We start from the raw sequence: 18,944 nt of genomic DNA, 5'->3' as shown, positions 1-18,944 counted from the left end.
GAGTGAGAGCAGGATATAAATACGTGAAGAAGTATGGAAAAGGTAGGTGATGGCGTGACAGGGAAGGAAAGGGAATACAAGTGAGAGGGAGAAAAGTTAAAGAGAGGGAGAGAGTAAAGAATGGGAGGGGAATACAGGGACAAAGAGAGGTGGGGTCCATGGAATGACAGGGAGGAAACTAAGAGGGTAGAGATAGTGATGAAAAGGGGGAAAGGAGAGCATAGAAGCAGGGCGAGGAGTAAGAGAGCAAAATGAGAAGAAAGGGAGCAAGGGAGAGGGATGAAGGAAAGGGAGTAAGTGAGGAAAGGGGGGGCAAAGGAACAGGGTGGAGATTTTCTTTGTATTTCCCCTAACTCATTGGCAAAATAAGCCAAAACTAGGACTCTACATCCTATCCTTAGCACTTCTTCTGGGTCTATGAAAGTGGACTGATTATAGTGCTTCCCCCCCACCCCACCCCACACACACAGTAGAGAGAAAGATAGATAGACAGAGATATACAAAAACTTTATATACATCATAATCAAGACTTGCAGAACTATATTTCCCCCCCTTTCAATATGGTGTATCAGATTAAGAAACAGAAGGGCGAGAACACAAATTAATGATGGATATGGTATGAGCAAAATGCCAAGTGAAATACTTTCCTTCATTCATCATTCGGTATTCCAGATGTCTTGAATCCACCCACCACCGCCACCATCATCATCATCGTGATCATCACCATCATATCATCATCTCGCTTCTTCACCTACCTTCATGTAGCATGAGGTAGGGTCCAAGAAGTCAGGGGAAGGAAAGCATCTGATAGTCTGAGAACAAATCAACAGCACGCCCAAGACAGTACTTCTCATACATGAATATACCTTGGACGTTCAAGAAAGCTCAAAGAGGCGCTTTTCTAATTACTATATCTATATCTATAACCTGACCTTGAATTTGTATGTGGCGACGTTAGCAGTAAGATCTCCAGGTCTTTCCATCCCTTTTCAGTAACAACCTTCCTTTCTCCCATCATCCTTCCTTGGCAATATACCCTCCTAACTTGGCCCTTCATTTTTCTAGTTTAACATTCTCTCCATCCAGCTCATACTTTCTCTAACGTGGCTAAAGCAGTGTCTCGTAATTCACTTTAAACTAAGGTACTGGTTATAACTACTCTTGAATTGCCACTGCTAAAGTCTCCTTTTATAGTTGGAGGGAGTACCGTGCTAGGATGCTTTTTTTTTTTTTTTTTTTTTTTTTTTACCAGGTCAGTCCGAAGAAGCATTTCTGATATTGTTTTTGGTGCCTAAGGGCAGTAATTATTTATTCATTTCGTATAGATTTTTTCATCAATTTTTTCATCTTTTTCATAAACACACGTGTCCTAAACTGGGCAAAATAGTCTATAAATATCGAGAGAGAGAGAGAGAGAGAGAGAGAGAGAGAGAGAGAGAGAGAGAGAGAATAATCGAACTCAAGAGGTAAACATGAGGTGGGCGATGAAGCCGTACTTTCTTGTACTTATGGGTCATCTTAACACTTCATTCCAATTTATTTCTGTATATGCCACGTTAACCCCCTCTAAAGTAAAAAGAAAAAAGGTTAATGATAGTCAATTTAATACAACAAAGAGTTATGAAACCCGAGTGTTACCGCTGTTTCCATTAAGGCTCTTTTGAATGATAATTCTAAGAACCAACCATATTGAAAAGATATAAAAATAAACAAGTTTACATGCAAAATAAATCTCCCAGTAAGCAACTGTGAGACGTATCTCAGCTCTGTGAAAATACAACTTACGGATTTGCACAGAGAAGTGTTGTGGATAAAGCTGAATTGTGATTGAATGGATGTGTGGCCCTCTTCACTGCGTATCCTCTTGACAGTGACCCATGTTTGCTGTCCCCCTCCCTCTCCCCCCCTTCACCTCTCTCTCTCTCTCTCTCTCTCTCTCTCTCTCTCTCTCTCTCTCTCTCTCTCTCGCTGATATGTCCCACACTCGCCTATTTAACCCAATAAAAAGAAGCATGATAACTGTGTCTCCCTGGATAGTAAAATTTTAAGGTCATTGAATGCGCTTCTATTTATAACACTGTAATGTGAAGAAAACTTGCGGTCAGAAGCTAATTTGTATTTAGCGTTGAAAACAAGCGCAATGAACACATGTTAAATTAATAAGGATGGAGCAGAGGACATCAAAAGCGAAGTGAAAGGATTTAATGGAAGAATAGGCTTCATGCGGGAAGGCGCTATGATTGGCAGGATGGGGTGAAGATGACGTGATAGAGAAGCTTGGAGGTTTTCCTGCTGCGACCTTCTTGAAATACGAGTTAGATATCTAGCAACAGGTAACTAAATAGGTAAAACTAGTGTAGAAAAGTTTAGACAAGTAAATAGGTAGATCCAGTAACAAAAAAAAAGAAAAAAGGGAGTGCTAAAATTAACTAGATCAAAAGTACAACGAAGCTATGTCAGAAATTTTACCTTGACCCGTGCCATTGTCTTTCACCTTCGACTGATCTGTACAAAAATACAACCACTTCTCTCCATGCCCACACTCAACTATGCGCCATGTTTGATTCATACTGGATGAAGAATTCATGAGATGACGATGTGACCTGAAATTTAACCCTCAACCTTGACTTGATTTTCGATGGATATGCGCCAAAATCTAATTCATCCCAGCGACACACGCGGTTAATATCGGACAGGCAGTCATGAGGTACGTTGCTTATATACCTACATGTAAAGTAAATGAATCGATGAAAATAGCTACCTCTTAATCATCACTAATAATGAATGCAATTGTATGTGCGGTCAAACAGCATCTCATCTATATGTGTGTGTAATTCACCGGGTCCACCGGGTCGGTCAGGATCACTTGATGGTCGTGATCGTCAGCTTTTACCCTCCCGGAGGGGAGCTGAGAGCTCATATAGTCCGATCTAAGGGCAAGGCTGTGACCTTCACACACCCACACACCCGTCCCCTTGCTCAAGGGGGACAGTAACCACCCACTTCGTCAGTGAAACTTTTCGCAAACTGAGCGAGGCGCGAACTCCCGTCCACCAGTTGGCAGGCGAGAGCGTTACCACTGCACCAGCAAGCGGCGTGTGTGTGTGTGTGTGTGTGTGTGTGTGTGTGTGTGTGTGTGTTGTGTGTGTGTGTGTGTGTGTGTGTGTGTGTGTGTGTGTGTGTGTGTGTGTGTGTGTGTGTGTGTGTGTGTTCTCGTTGTATCAGTACGCTAATCAGAATAAAAACTTACGCGAATGGAAGTTTTTCTTTCATCTTCGTATTTTTTTCCCTCTTATAGAAAATGGAGAGAGAGAGAGAGAGACAGAGAGAGACAGACAGACAGACAGACAGACACAGAGACAGAAACACAGACAAACAAAGGGACATGGAAGGACAGGTGGTGAATTCACTACCCCCCACACACAAACACCAAGCCAATTCAGTCCCTTCCACATTTCAATTCTATTGCTGCAAATATATTGCCGCAGTTTTTCCACACATTAAAAAAAGAACCCCAATCGTATCTTGCGCCCGCTTTTAAAAAACCTGTAATTTTATTTTGTACCTGGATGATATTATACCTCTCCCTTGGTTTTCAAAAATGATTTCATACGATTTTCAAAGCAGACAAGTTCATTATTTTCATCAGCGTCTGAATGGGAGTTTGGCAGAGGGAAGCTATTCAGAGTCAGAGGAACTTTTAAAACAGCGATCCGAGGAACAATGAGTGGCTTGAAGAAAGACGCCCCGAGACTTGATAAACTTTTAGCATTTTTGAGCTCTCGGCCCGGGAAGACTTACTTGCTTTCCGAGCGAGGCGACTCTGGTGACGGCTATGGAGAGTGGTGGAGGGCAGTGGTGGTGATTAGGATGTCGTGGTGGTGAGTGATGGCGATAGTGGTGGTGGAGAATGGTGGGGATGATTATGGTGTATGGTGGAGATAGCAAAAGTGGTGGAGAGCGGTGGTGGTGGTGTTTAGGCTGTGATATTGGTGAGTTGTAGTAATAGCAGTGATGGTGGTGAAGGTTGAAAGTGGTGGTGATGATTTTTGATGGAGCTGTGGTAATGGTGTGGTGGTGGTGATGATTATGGTGTAGTGACTGTGGTGGTGCAGTGGTGATGATGATGGTGTGGTTGTGATGAGTGATAGCGATAGTGGTGTTACTGATGGTGAGAGGAATGGTTGTAACTGTGACTGGTGTTGGTGATAATACTAATGGGCAGAGGTAGTGGAGGTGGTATGAGTGGTGAGGTAGTGGTGAAAATGTGTGTTAGCCTAGTGATGAGTGTAATTGGGGTGAATTGTTGTAATGAATGGTTGTGATGGTGATAGTTCTGTGCCGCAGTGGTGGTGGTAGTGGTGGTGGGTGGATCTGGTGACTCGTAGTGGTAGAGGTATGAGTAATGGTGATAGTGGATGGTAGTGGTGTCAGTAGGAATAGTGATGAGTGGCATAAATGGGGAGCAGTAATGGTGAGGGTAGTGATATGGATATGGCCAAGATGAGTGATAAGGAGAATGGTGAGAAGTAGTGGTGAGGATTAACCTGAGGGTAATATACTAGCATAAGTAAGGGTGGCGATGGGGTAATGATAGTTGAATTAGGGGATATGTCGATGGAAGTAGTTAGTGAAGGTAAGAGTGGTGATGAAAATAGTGATGAAGTTAGTAGTTAGGAGAGTGATAAGGGTTGTAGAGAAGTGAGGATGGGAATAATGGTTTTGATGTAGTGGTGAGGGCAGTGCTGTTAAAGAAGCATGGTTAGCAATAGAGGTAGTGGCCCCCCCTCCCCTCCCCTCCCCTCCCCTCCCTTGTGTTGGCACAGTGCCGGGGCGGGGGTGTGGTGCCTCCGCCTCACCCGTCAGGCCAGCAGGCACTGGTCACTCTGGTCAGACGTACTGCTGCCCCACCACACCACACCAAACCACACCACGCAGGGAGAAAGGGGGGTTGTTCTTTTACCTCTGGAATTGTCTTCCTCTATTTCCTACTGCCTATGACCTCCAGTCTTTCAAACGCAGTGTCCAGGCATCTCGAAATGAACGGTTCTTGAATTTGGCTCTCTGTTATCTTGCTTGCTTTTGCTTTTTCGTGGAGGGAACAATCTTGCTGCCCTCTGACCTTTGGTTCCTTTTTCCTTGCAAAAAAAAAAAAACTATTTAATTCTCTCTCTCTCTCTCTCTCTCTCTCTCTCTCTCTCTCTCTCTCTCTCTCTCTCTCTCTCTCTCTCTCTCTCTCTCTCTCTCTCTCTCTCTCACTCTCTCTCTCTCCCTCCCTCTGTATATATATATATATATATATATATATATATATATATATATATATGTGAAGTATGTGAAGGTTTGGTTCCTGGATGGATGTTGCATTTACATTTCTCCATCCAGTTAACCAGAGTACCATAATGGGCTCTATATCACTCCTTTACTCGTTCGTATGGTTTCTACCCAGCGTTGTAAATGGTTTCCTGGGTAACAAAAATCCATTAAGCTTGTCATTCACTGCAAAGTCACCTGAAGTGGAATGTAGATTAATAAAAGGTGAGAGGAAGGTTAGACAGAAATTTGGAGAAAGGAGGGCAGACACAGCATAGGAATGATAAAGGGGAAGGAAGAAGTAGGTAACACTACATCAAATGAATGGATGATGGGAGACCCCACCTACCACCAACGAGTCTAGGTGAAAGTATAAACATGCCGGGTTGTATCGCATAGTCCTTGTTCAGACGGGAAAATCATACCTACATTTGGAAGAGTTTTTGCCGCATCCAAATTGACAGCCAAGTCCAATGTGTGGCCTTAACTGTGTCTCTCACTCACTCACCGAATCACTGTCCATTTTTGAAGAATGAAATCCGACAAGCTGTAACCACAGAGTTTTATGAGGTTTACATTTTCACTTCTATCGATTTATGCAGCACCCACAATGCGTGTCTAGGGTGTGTGTCTTGGGTGCGTGTGGTGTGCAGCTGGAGTGTGCTTGGTGTGGTTCTGAGGGGTGTGTCCAAATGCAAAGGAAATATTTTCATTCACTTCGTGATGTGCTGGGGTGGTGGATACATCTGAAGTGCGTGCGTCTGCCAGAAATGTGGTTTGTCTTGTTTAGTGAAAAGATAAAACAGTACCCTTTAAACCCGACCTGGATACCATGAAGAAACTTAAGCTCAAGAATGTCTGTAAACACTGAACCTGGATTCTCGGTGCGGCTTTAAACCCAGGTGAAGCAACGTGTCCCGCGGGCTCCAGTCGTGTCTCCTCTAATTGGCTCAACACTTAACATCAGCCTTCACAGGATTACTCACACTCACAAGTTGGTCAGCGGGGACAGTGAAGTTTTAACTCTTTTAGTATGATGACGCCTTTATTTATTTTCTTTGCTGCTACCAGGCTTAGAATCAATGTTTGAGAAATCCCTCGCACTTTGGTGGTTTACAAACATCTCCAGTAATCCTTTCACTACGAGGGGTGTCATCTCATCTAAATATAACTGTTTAGCGGTAACGTGAATATATAACAAGAGAAGTCATCGTAGTGAAGGGGATAATGGCTAGACGTTCCTACAGGACTCGCTTTATTTCCTTAGTCATTACCCCCCTACATTTAAGTCTGCCATTCGGTATGCTGCAATGTAAATCCAAACAGAAATAGTGCATCCATCAGCCATAATGTAGTTTTAAAATTTGCATTGTTTTCAGCTCGTTCAATGTGATGACGTATTTCATAGTTTACTCTTGCAACCATCAGATAAGCTCATTCAATTTCGAAGAGATGTTTGGCAGTGTCGGGGATATAAAAAAAAAAGTAAATAAATAAATAAAAAGAAAATATACCCTGGCTACGAGATGCCTACCCTAAACTTAATATTTCAACGGGCGGTAGCATGAGTAACACTTAAAGGACATCACAGTAGAGAAGGGGTCAGTATTGTAAATCTGAACAGAAATGGATGAGCCCTCGATTATTATCTGTGATTTGTATAGAGAAAAAAAAAAACTCAAAAATTCCAGTACTCGTGGAAAGAAACTGTATTTAATCAACCTTTGTAGCTACTGCCAGACACCTGATTCCAGAGTTCAAAGAAGGTGAGACTAATATGTCTCGAGGCTCTTTTTCTATACATCTTCACTGTCTTCTGCCAATCCACTCCGATGATACTTTTCTTGCATTTATACTGTTCGTATCTTTTTCTTGTTTTGGGATTTTACCCAAAGAGTAGGGTTGCTAAGATGATGATAATGATAATGATGATGATGATGATGATGATGAGTAATGTCAAGCAAAGCGCAAACCACTGTGATAAATTTTTGAGCTAGCCGTAGGAAATTCTTTTGACTGAGGCACAAAAGAATAAATGAATAAATAAATGAATAAACAAATACCATCTTACAGTTATTTAGAAATCCCTTATTATTATTTTTCACGGGCAATTAAATTATTAGCAATGCACTTGAGATATATAGTTAGATACAAAGGTCAACCTAAAGGTAGAGGCAAACAGCTTGAGGCGCTTAACCGGGGTGCTCAATTCTGTAGCATAAGTTTTTAAGCCTGTGTCGGTTTACTAGCCCACTATTCCGAGATACAAGGCTACTTCACTACCTAGGATACCACAGATACCTTACTGAGGTCTTACCCAAGAAACTCAATTAATCTACCAATCCATTAAATTTGGATGGACACATAAATCGAGTAATGCCCTCTTCCCGCCCCAGGATTCGAACCCCTGGCAATATAGGCCGGCAGCATCACAGACGGCAATGTTGACCACTCAGCCACCTCAGCTGAATTCTAGATATAATGGATTAACCTTTTCTTTTGGTTCTCATGCAGATGCCAGGAAAAAAAAAATAATGAACTCATAAAGAAGCTCTCTCTCTCTCTCTCTCTCTCTCTCTCTCTCTCTCTCTCTCTCTCTCTCTCTCTCTCCCAAGGCTATGATATCAAGGCTAAAAGAGAGCTATTTTTCTTAGCCGAGGGAAATCGTAAGGTATAAAGAGAAAATGGCATCTAAAGTAACCATTTTGTTTCAGTGGATGCAGTTACATATAATATTTGGCCAAACTAGTGTCCTAGCAAGGCTGGCTTCAAGAGTTAACTTAAAAAACACAGGTTGCTAGAAAAAAAAAAAAGTTTATTAGAAGACAGGAAGTGTGAAGGTGGTAGATGGACATGAGATTCGCTCTGGCAGTGTGTGGTGTGACAGAATGGGTGTGTGTTTTAAATGGCATTATGTGATCTGGGAGTATAAACTGTGTGTGTGTGTGTGTGTGTGTGTGTGTGTGTGTGTGTGTGTGTGTGTGTGTGTGTGTGTGTGTGTGTGTGTGTGTGTGTGTGTGTGTGTGTGTGTGTGTGTGTGTGTGTGCATCAGTGACTTAATCATCATCATCTATTTGGCCATAATGTTTACCACAACATTAACGATTTTCACACAGCGTCAAAGGGTGGACGGTAAGGAAGTCCGCCCGTAACTTGGCCTGGAAACATGACGAACTTATGGGAGGTCAATTTCCTGGGGTCATTGTGTTAACCAAAACGTCGCCTGCAAAGTGGGACAAAACTAAATTTCCTATTCAAAAGTTATCGCGACGTCCTGCTGTGATTTCCAGGCCGCTCCCCCCTCCTCTTTCCACAGGTTTTGCGACGTAGAGACTCGTATTCTCTTGGGTTTGTAGGAGGATTTATGTCAGCTTTATTATGGTATTTTGATTTTGCATATTACACATTGCTAGCCTCTTCTTTGGGGCCTGTTTTGCTGTTTATATCAGCTTGCATTAATTCAGTACAAGGATTTATTAAAGTACCATTCATAGATAAAAAATGGCTTGGGAGAGACATTAAAGAGCTTATTAACCGACACACACACACATACACATTCTTTCAGAGACTCCATATTCATTTGAGGAAACAGGATTTTCGTGGCGATTAATTTTTTTGGATATTCGTATATACAGTATGAATAGACATGCAGAGATAATGCGGTTCTCATTTCCTCATTTTCAGTACAACGACTTAATTTTTTATTGTATTCTTGCTGCCGCCAGACCTTTTTGCGTAAAGACCGATCCTAAAGACAGTGGAAATAGTACGACTTTTCATTCACCTTCATCCGTATTTCGCATTCATTCATGGTCTGAGATTACAAACGTTTATGACATCACGTATAAAGTAACAAGGGAAAATGTCATGAGTGTTGCTGTAGTGAAGGGACAAATGTGGCGCCGTGAAGCATGTTACACTGGAAGAACTATGTCTGTCAGTAAGGAAACCACCTCATACTGGCGTGATGAGAGGCTTCCTGTCCTTCACCACCTCCGCCCAGCTGCCACCATTACCCACACCCCCACACCGCCCCCACCCTGTCTATCACCTTGTCACTACCTCCTTACCCACACTTCACCCTGTCCACACCTCTGCCATTCTCCATCCACACCTTTTCATCCACACACACTCTTCCACACGTCCTCACCTACACTGCTTTACTGTCACTTCCTCATCCACACCTCTCCATCACCCTCACCCACATTTCCTGTACATCATGCTTACCCACGCTATCTCATTCTCATTCACTCATCTCCATCGCTTACACTCATTTTCTCACCCACACCTCCTCTCGCTCACACACACTCACACCACCTCACCTACACTTCACTCACACCCCTCCACCACCCACGCCCACACTTTCTCACCTACACTTCTTCATTACCCAGACTCACACCACTTACCCACACTTCATCACACCTCTTCATCACCTACACCCATTCCACCTCACTCACACAACAGTCACACCTCTCTTCCACCTATATATACACTTCCTCACCCAAACCACCACACTCACACCTCCAAATGAACACCTCCCTTCCTCTTTCATCCACACTTTCTTACGCACACCATATCACACCTATTTCACACCTCTTCCTCACCAACATCCACACCTCCTCACCCACACCTCATCTCACTGTCCTGTTACTGTAAATGCGATCCTGACTTTCACTCTCTCTCTGCACTGACTGTGAATTCTCACTTAGTTCTGCATAGCCATCGTTTTCTCTCGCACGATTTACATATTTATCTCCTAGGGTTTAGGGGGTTATTTATTATTCATTTCTCGATTCTACGTTTCTCAAGCTTTTTTCTTATTCCTTGATTTTTCATAACTTTACATTTCATCATTTTCTCCTACATATTATTCCTACCTCAAACCCGATGCAGTAAGGTCCCTCTCTAAGCTCACCTATGAAGAGCATAATGAAATGTTTTAAAAGGACTGTGGATACCTGTCATTGCTTCACCATAAACTTAGTCAATTTAAATGGCATAGTTACTGCATTTTCCTTTACCTGTTTAACCTCGAGTATTCTTAGGTAACCTGATAAGGAGGAACTATCCTCAGTTTGATTTTATTAGAGCCAAACTTGGGAACTTTCACTCTTCGGTTCCTTATTATCTTTGAAGTTGTATTGTGATGATGGTGATGATGATATGGAGGAGGAGGAGGAGGAGGAGGAGGAAAAGGAGGAAGAGCAGGCTAACTCCTCTTTACACAAAGGGAAAAAAACACATACACCATTCCGTCGTTGATAGTATGGTCGGTCCCAGCAGCTTCCCTGCATCATCAGTAACTCGTTAGCGCCTCTCTCACTTGCCTTCCTTAATGTACTCGCTCCTTTACGCTCCACAGCCACCTCTTCTCTCTTCACCCAGTCCCTCTCTCCCAGGCACGTGTCTGTTCAGTCTCGGTTCTCTCACGCACATGTCCATCCACAACCATTTCTTCTCTCTTGTTTTTGGTTTTCTCTTTTTAGTTGCCACATCTATGCATCCTTGTGCCTTTCTTATTCCACTCGCTGCTCTCTGCTCGATGGCCAAACTAGCCCTCTTTCGTAGCCCTGCCACTCACCCATATATCCATCCACAGCTATTTTTACACCTGCGATTGCAGAGCGGGAGGGGGGTAATGTTTTACTGGACGCACGCATGACAGCGCTCGCGTGTGTTATACAGAAAATACATCAGCCAGTTCTTACTCGATTTATACCAGAACTGGTACAAAGGCTGAGAATCGTCCAGAAAATGAGCTGCTGTTTTTAGAACAATAGGACAAAAAGTCTAGGTCACTGCTTGGTTAAATTTGACCTTGCATAGTAAACGTGAGCAGTTTTTATCTAATTCAGATCAAATTTGGTGGAAGAGTCGATTGTAAAGAAAGAACGAAAGGGTCGATTTCGGGAACAATCAGACAGATTTCAAAGCCCTTGAGCAAGATCAACGATCGACCCATGTGTCTGTGTGTGAACAAAATAACCAAAAGTGCTTTGAGCTGATCAAGACCAAATTTGTTGGATGGGTTTGCGGATTGACCTATGGTTTCTGAGAGTAATAGATTTAAGGTCAAGATCACATGACAAGGTTAACTTAGAAAATTTTTATCCGATTTAGAAGAAACCTTTGGAAAGGTTCAGGGCAAGGCATGGATAAAGGAGTTCGATTGTGAGAATAATCAAAGAAAAACGTCAAAGGGGAAGACCAAAGGTTAAGGTTACATGGCAAAGTCATCTTAAAGAGTTTTGATCCGATCTGGACAAAACTTGGTGGAAGAATTAAGAATGGTAAGAATGAAATAATCCAAATATGAGAGCAATGTGGGAAACATTTTTTGTGAAACTCTAATCAGCGATGAGAAAATCTCTCCCGGTATGAAGAGTGGTTTCGAAATTGCGTTCCCCTTGTCGGAGAGTTGCTCTCCACGAGTGCCCCTCTATAGTTAAAGCACGCTGTACTGAAAAGTTTCATTGCGAGAGGCTTCCCCGATGTTAAATTTGATCACCTGAAAGTAGCAAGAGTAAAAAGAAAAAAGAAATCGTGGCGAAGAGGTTAGTCTCATGTACTCTGTTGATTCCTGTGATGGAAGTTACGAAGTGCTGGCAAAAATGCCCGATAAAATCCACCATTTCAGTTCGCCCAATTTGAAGAGAAGAGAGAAACCTGCTCAGTTTAGTTACATTTTCATAATTACTGCAGTCATGTGAGGATTAGGCTCAACAAAAGCTTCTTCACGTATTTCTCTCGACTGAAAAACAAGGCTGTGTCCCACAACACATCACTTAACCTCATATTGTTCCTCCTGCTTGGTCTTGGGCTGCCTGTCTTTTTTCCGAGAACTCGTACTTACTGTGTTAGGTTTCATTCAATTCATATAGTTCAGTTATTCATATCGTAGGGTAAAACTATAATAGACACACGCTCTTCTAAACCATTGTGTTTCACTCCTCAGGATCACATTTGCCTTGAACTCAGCCACAACTGTACCACATTACTGTATTTCGCTCTCCAAAGCAAAACAAGGAATCCGTCTTGCTTGCATCTTTTCTATCTTTTATTTTCAGTTCACAATGTTGTATAATAATTTTCATAAAGCTTTCTTCGACTACTTAGGGAGCGAGCGAGCGAGCGAGCGAGCGAGCGAGAGAGAGAGAGAGAGAGAGAGAGAGAGACAGACAGACAGAGACAGACAGACAGACAGACAGACAGACAGACAGAGACAGACAGACAGAGAGAGAGAGAGACAGAGAGACAGAGAGAGAGAGAGAGAGACAGAGACAGACAGACAGACAGACAGACAGACAGAGACAGAGACAGAGACAGACAGACAGACAGACAGACAACCAGACACAGAAGACATACAGACAGACAGACAGACAGATAGACTGCATTAATCGTTTTTGCTAAACATTTCCTTGTCTTTTTATGATTCGTATTTCTTTTTTTTTTTTCTAATTTGTATTCATCGCTTATCATCTCCGGCTCTCCCTTCCCTGCTTCCCTCCTGTTTTCTTTGATATTTTCCACTACCTCCCCCGCTGAGATGACGTCATTTACAATTCACTCTAGCTGCCTCGATGCTATTTTTATTTTTTAGTTTAGAAAAGATTTTCGAATGAAGTGATTAACTATAGCCATTATTTACCCTTACACAATTATAGGTCCATTTTAAGTTCAACAAAATCACTTCTTCGTGGCTTAATAAAAATGAAAAATAATACGTCATCTAAGGAAAAGGTTAATCATCTAATTATATAACCAGGTTTTTCATGTACATTCGAGTAACAAGAAACGAGCACTTTTTTCATCATTTCTATCCCACTTTAATTTTTCACTTTTTCTATGTTACATTTCTCCACGCTTTAAAGGAAACCAAACGAACACAGAGAGAGCCAGGGATCATGTTTTTCCAATGATCAGCATTTTATTTTTCTTTTTTTTTTCCCACTCCCCAGAGGCAACCAAACGAGAGCCAGGGATCACATTTTTCAACTGATCAACATTTTATTCTTTAAATTTTCTCCCCCACGCTCCAGAGGCAACAAAACGAGGACAACGTGAGCCTACAGGGAGGACTGAAGAGCCCAGACTGATGCCTGAGTTTGTGAGGGAGGTTCCTAACACCACAGTCACAGTGGGTAGAGACGCCCTCCTTCCCTGCACCGTGGAGCAATTGATGGGGTACAAGGTGAGAGAGGAGTATTAATTGTCTGTATTTCTGGGTGGGAGAGAGACAAGTTTGAGATAGTTTATTTTCTCTAACATTTAGGGCTACACAGAACCCGCCTTTAGAGAGATCCAGAGGGGTTCTGTGTAGCCCGAGGCGTTAAAGAAACTAAAGAATTCAGGTTCTAATCTGTCTCTCCTCCACCCAACAGTTCCACTTATCGCAATGGATCATCTACATTGTCTGTATTATAATATTTTTATTTCCAGGGACTGGTTAGGATTTACCTCTGAGGAGCGAGAATCTGGTCTCTCTCACCTTACACGTCCAGATAAAAAGCCTTACTTTGGGTCCCTTGTTCCTGACAGGGAAATAAAGGATGGATGATGGAACAGGTATCTTAAATTTTCTAAGGGCTAACATGGGCAATTTTGTTCATGTGAAGTTCATATTGAGTAAAAAACCTTCCTTCCTTTCACCATCGAACAGTTCATGAGATTCAAGGTGAGACAGCTGTTTTTCCTTTTCTATTATATTCAACCTTACACGGAGCGATTTTTTTCCATATTGTTTTTTTTTTTCCTCTGAGACATATCCCAGCTCTAGCACTGCGGAACAGGTAATGGGATACAGGCTGAAGGATGCGTGCCTCATCGGTGATATATTTAGGCTGTTAAGGGGCGACTTTATTCAGCAGAGAGAGAGCCTAGCAGGAGCATCGTGCAGCAGCTTATGGGATTAGACCACGAGACGATGAGAAAATTTTTTAAGCGTATTGCTCACTTTAATCTGTTTTTTTTTTTTTTTTTTTCAACAACGAAGAGGAAAATTTAGCTGTTGTAATGGAGTCCTTATCTGCGTATATATATCTATGTATGCTTCTATATCAACAAAATATCTCAAGAATGTCTGATCCAATTTTTTATCCAAACAAAAGGGATTCGATTATAAGAACAGGCAGTCAGGGGTCAAAGGTCACGTGACAAGGAAGAACTTCATCGTGTGTGTGTGTGTGTGTGTGTGTGTGTGTGTGTGTGTGTGTGTGTGTGCGTGTGTGCGTGTGTGTGCGTGTGTGCGTGTGTGTGTGTGTGTGTGTGTGTGTGTGTGTGTGTGTGTGTGTGTGTGTGTGTGTGTGTGTGTGTGTGTGTGTGTGTGTGTGTGTGTGTGTGTGTGTGAACAAAATAACTAAAGCAGTTTTGGTCAAATCTGGTGCGTTTTGGTGGAAGGTTGGAGGGTCACCCATCGCAGGGTTCACCTACTGCTTTCAAGAATAATATGTCATAGGGCAAAGTCACATGACATAGTAAATTTAGACATTACTTCAAAGGAACCAGGTTATTACTAATTGCAAAAGCTTCAGTGTTTTGCTGATTACACATGCATCAGTCTAGTAATGACTTCGCAGACGGAGGTGGTCTACTAACTGCACAGGCTTCGATAATTTACTCATTGCACAGGGGCCGGTATTTTAATGATTATACAAGCACCAATTATTTAGATTTGACTGTATGCACACTGTATTTATGTGCAGAGACGACACTCCATGAACAGTTCATGCGTCAGTGATTTTTTTTTTTTTTTTATGTACAGGTGGCGTGGGTGCAGATAGACACGCAGACCATCCTGACCATCCACAGGCAGGTCATCACCAGAAATCCCCGCATCGCCCTCCTTCACAACGACCGACGCTCCTGGGACCTCGCTATCAAGAATGTGCGGGAGGCTGACCGAGGGTGGTACATGTGCCAGATCAACACAGACCCCATGAAGTCGCAAGCTGGATATTTGGATGTTGTGGGTAGGTCAACACAGATCCAGCAAAAAGGGAGTTCTGTATTGGTCTGATATACCGAGAGATATGGAATGAACGAATACTTTAAGTCAACAAACATCCCATGATGGTTCAACGCAGCTGTATGGATGCTGTGGGAAAGTGTAATGTAATGAGAGATGTGGATTACAGACTACTGAATAGACGAGAATTATAGATCAACACTATTCCTATGATGGCTGAAGTTAGGTCTCATGTATTGGGAGTTGTGGCGTATAAGTTTACACAGATCCCAGTAGGACTCAAGCTGGCTAGGTGGAAGCTATGAGTAGGTTCGATTTATTGATTTATGCAGCAGAGAGGAACAGAAAACAGGTCAACATAGATTTAATGACGCCCTAATCTAGATAAACGCACATTGTGACTGAGTAATTAGTTGTTGTACTGAGTGATAAGAAATGATCAGGTCAAAACAGATCCTAGATAGAGCGAAGCTAACTATATGCATGTGTGACATATGAACGAAGGTAATATATTAAAGTATGAAAATTTTCTATATCGGGTATTCGGGAACTGACAATGAAATAAGGAATTCGGTTATGACACTAGTAAGAAAGGAAACTTAATGGAAGTTGTGAAATGAAGATAAATATATTCAGTGTCTTCCTGTAACTTCATGGAAGTAGAAACGAGAGAAAATGTTTAAGAATATGTTAAGGGACAAAGTCTAGGTTCAGGTGGAATGGATAACGTATATCCCATGTTTTTGGCTTGGCTGGCAATGAACAGTGTAATTCAACTACTCATGATTAAATAAAACAGTAGTAATCAAAATGAGAACTAGTGTCTATCGATAAGGATTTTAAGTCAATGTAATTTTAGAAAACAGAAAGTTGTTAGAAAGATAATATTCTGAACCGAACCTGATATGGGCCCGTTTGCCTCTTTTGCGTCCTGGTTAGAACTTGAGTGATATTTCTGACTGGCTGCTCAGGCCTACAGTATTTAAACATTGAGCGAAACAGGTTAGCGAAAGTGATAGCAGCTGGTATCGGCGATGATAAACTAATATTCTTGAAATATGGAATTCATATTTCGTGTTACATGGGCTTACTATAAATCCTGAAATGGTCGAGGTAATTCTGCTTTTGAACACTGATCCCGCCATCCCGGTTGCAAGTTATTTTGAATAAAAAAAAAATCAATGTGTACGAAAAGGGAATGCAGAAAATGCAGACTGATGGGCTGCCAGATAAAGCTGTCAAATGAGATCGAGGGTAATATTGATAGAACCAGACCTTATGCGTTACGAAAGAAGAGAGTGGAGTAGTATGCTGGTGGGACTGGGGGATGAAGAAAAGAGGTGTTTGAGAAAATGAAAGGGGTGCGTGAGTGTATATTAGCCTGTAGGTTTTGTCATGCCCATCTGTTGTCGAGGATACCCATGAAGGAGCAAGGCATCGGAGGTGGTGGTGATTATGATAAGAATGATGATATACGAAATTTTATGAAAATTGCCAAAATATGTTCCTTTTTTCTATGGTCCGTAATAGTGCGAAAGAGACGAAGTTCAGATATACGTTTTTGCTCAGCTGGCCTGTTAACAGATCCAGTTGCTTGAACCAGAGGAGAATACTCTTTAGGCACATTTTCACCCCAGCATCTTCCATGATACTTTCGCTATCGCTGTGAGATATTTTGCCTAGCTAAAGCCGATACATTCATATATGTAAATTACCCAAAAGTACAGTTACAGACTAACTATAAGAATAAAAATGAAAAAAAAAAAATGATATAGTTGTTGTGGGTAGGTGAAGGAATGTATGGAGGAATATGGAATGCAAATGAAAATGAGATACCATGAGGATATGAAGCTATTATATGGATGTTGTTGTATGTGCTTGAACGTAATATACCAAGAGACAAGGAATGGCCAGATCAACAGTAATCCCATAAGAGCCCGAGCTTGTTTTATGGATACGAGATATACGACGATAAGTGATGTATGAGAAACAGACATCTAATTGGGCTGGATGGTGTAAGTAGAGTAAGGCACCATAATTCGCCAAATATGCTATCACTTCCACTTCTCACTGTCTCTGCTGGCTAATCTTCCGAAGCTGAGAGAGGTTTGACAGCTTTCCTTTCTCGTAGATTACTCTCTCTGATTTGATACTTGAGGGAAGACCTGATTACGCCACTCTGTACAGCATGAGGTCCTACAGTCCGATAATGTATTGTCAGTTTTATTCTTGCTACTTATAAAAAGGTTTCTTTTGCGTAGGAGTGACTGGCCAATCTGGAGCGGAAGAGATATTGCTTTCGTTAACCTGCCCACATCTTCCGCAAGCTGAATATTCATCTGGTAGTGGTGACAATGAAATGAAAATGACGCACTTTGACAGAAGAGGATAAAAGTTTAGATTATAGATCAAACCATATCGTATGTGAACCCACGCTGACTATGAATGTCGTATGAGGCTAAAGTTGATATGTCGAGAGGAGTAGAGAAGCAAGAGCGTACATTACACATGCTGTACAGAGGCGTATTATGCAATTTGTTTCTTATTAACATCAAATACTTTTATTCAGGTTTGGAAAGACCAGTCGTACTGAAAGGATTATAAGCCGCTTCCATAGGCACTCTCGCCGCGGACAGTGCACTTGGGTATTTTATACATACACACATTTAAAAAATTTGTGCATAACCTGTAAGAGAAATCCGAGAACCTAATGACTTCAAAACCTATGTCAAGCAAATATTTCTCTGCTACTGGTGCACCTTGAAAGTTTATTTAACACTAATCGATGTTTAGTAGAGAGGAAGGCTGGCGATCAAGTAAAAAAACTAAATACATGAGAAATTTCTGCCTCCACTTGCTTCTTTCTTCAGTATCTCCCATTTCCCACATTTACTTCCCATTTTTGTGGTAGGTGGTGGCGACCATCATCCACTCACTTGATGTAGTGCTGCCTACTTCTTCCTTAGCCTGTATCATTCTTTTTCTGTGCCTACCCTCCTCTCTTCCTATTTCTCCCATCTTTCCTGTCACTTCTTATTGCTCTTCTTTCCTTTACAGGTGGCTTTACATTGAGTGACAAGCCAAATGGTTTCCTGTAAGCCAAGAAACCATTTACAACGCTGGGTGGTAACCATATAACCAAACCATACGTGTTCCCTACGTGTCAACAAGTGGGTTGGTGGAGGGTTAGTGCCCCTCCCCGTAAAACAACTAACTCAAAGTCAAATGGCCACCCCTTATGGGATTATGGCATCTGGCAATAGATAGATAGATAGACTTCCCATTTCCTGGCTTACTTCCAACCCTTTACCTACCTCCCAGTCTATTACTTCCCCACTTTTTCCCCAGCCTCTAACTTTCTTAACAATTTTCATCTTGCTCCCCAGTCCCCGAGTAATTCCCCAACTAGCATACCAATGTCACTTCCCAATCCCCAATTTGCTTCCTAATCTATTACCGGTATTTCCCATTCCCCTCTTACTTTCCAATCCCACTTAAATCTTTTTTTTTTTTTTTTTTTTTTTACAGAGTACGTCATACTATCGTGCCAAGCTATCAAGATCGCCACCTCACCCCTACCTCCAACTTACTTATCGCTTACTCCCACAAGCCTCCCAGTCCCAAAACCTACTTCCCAGTCCCCAACACTTTTCCCTAATCCCCCACT

At 41.9% G+C, this 18,944-nt stretch overlaps 1 protein-coding gene across 1 annotated transcript in view; it reads left to right on the top strand.

Annotated features, from left to right (window-relative positions):
• The window catches only part of LOC145404875 (neurotrimin-like), a 46,139-nt gene that overhangs the window by 18,014 nt on the left and 9,181 nt on the right, over window positions 1-18,944 (top strand). The window contains exons 3-4 of the mRNA XM_080276376.1: window positions 13,353-13,504; window positions 15,074-15,281. Of these exons, the coding sequence (XP_080132502.1) occupies window positions 13,353-13,504; window positions 15,074-15,281 (360 nt within the window). The remainder of the gene's footprint in view (window positions 1-13,352; window positions 13,505-15,073; window positions 15,282-18,944) is intronic.

The sequence above is a fragment of the Coenobita brevimanus genome, chromosome 65 (genome assembly GCF_032717465.1).
Source record: "Coenobita brevimanus isolate Jiangsu-jjx chromosome 65, ASM3271746v2, whole genome shotgun sequence".
NCBI classification, from domain to species: domain Eukaryota; kingdom Metazoa; phylum Arthropoda; class Malacostraca; order Decapoda; family Coenobitidae; genus Coenobita; species Coenobita brevimanus.
The sequence above is the reverse complement of the archived record's forward strand: the minus strand, read 5'-3'. Positions and strand labels throughout refer to the sequence as shown.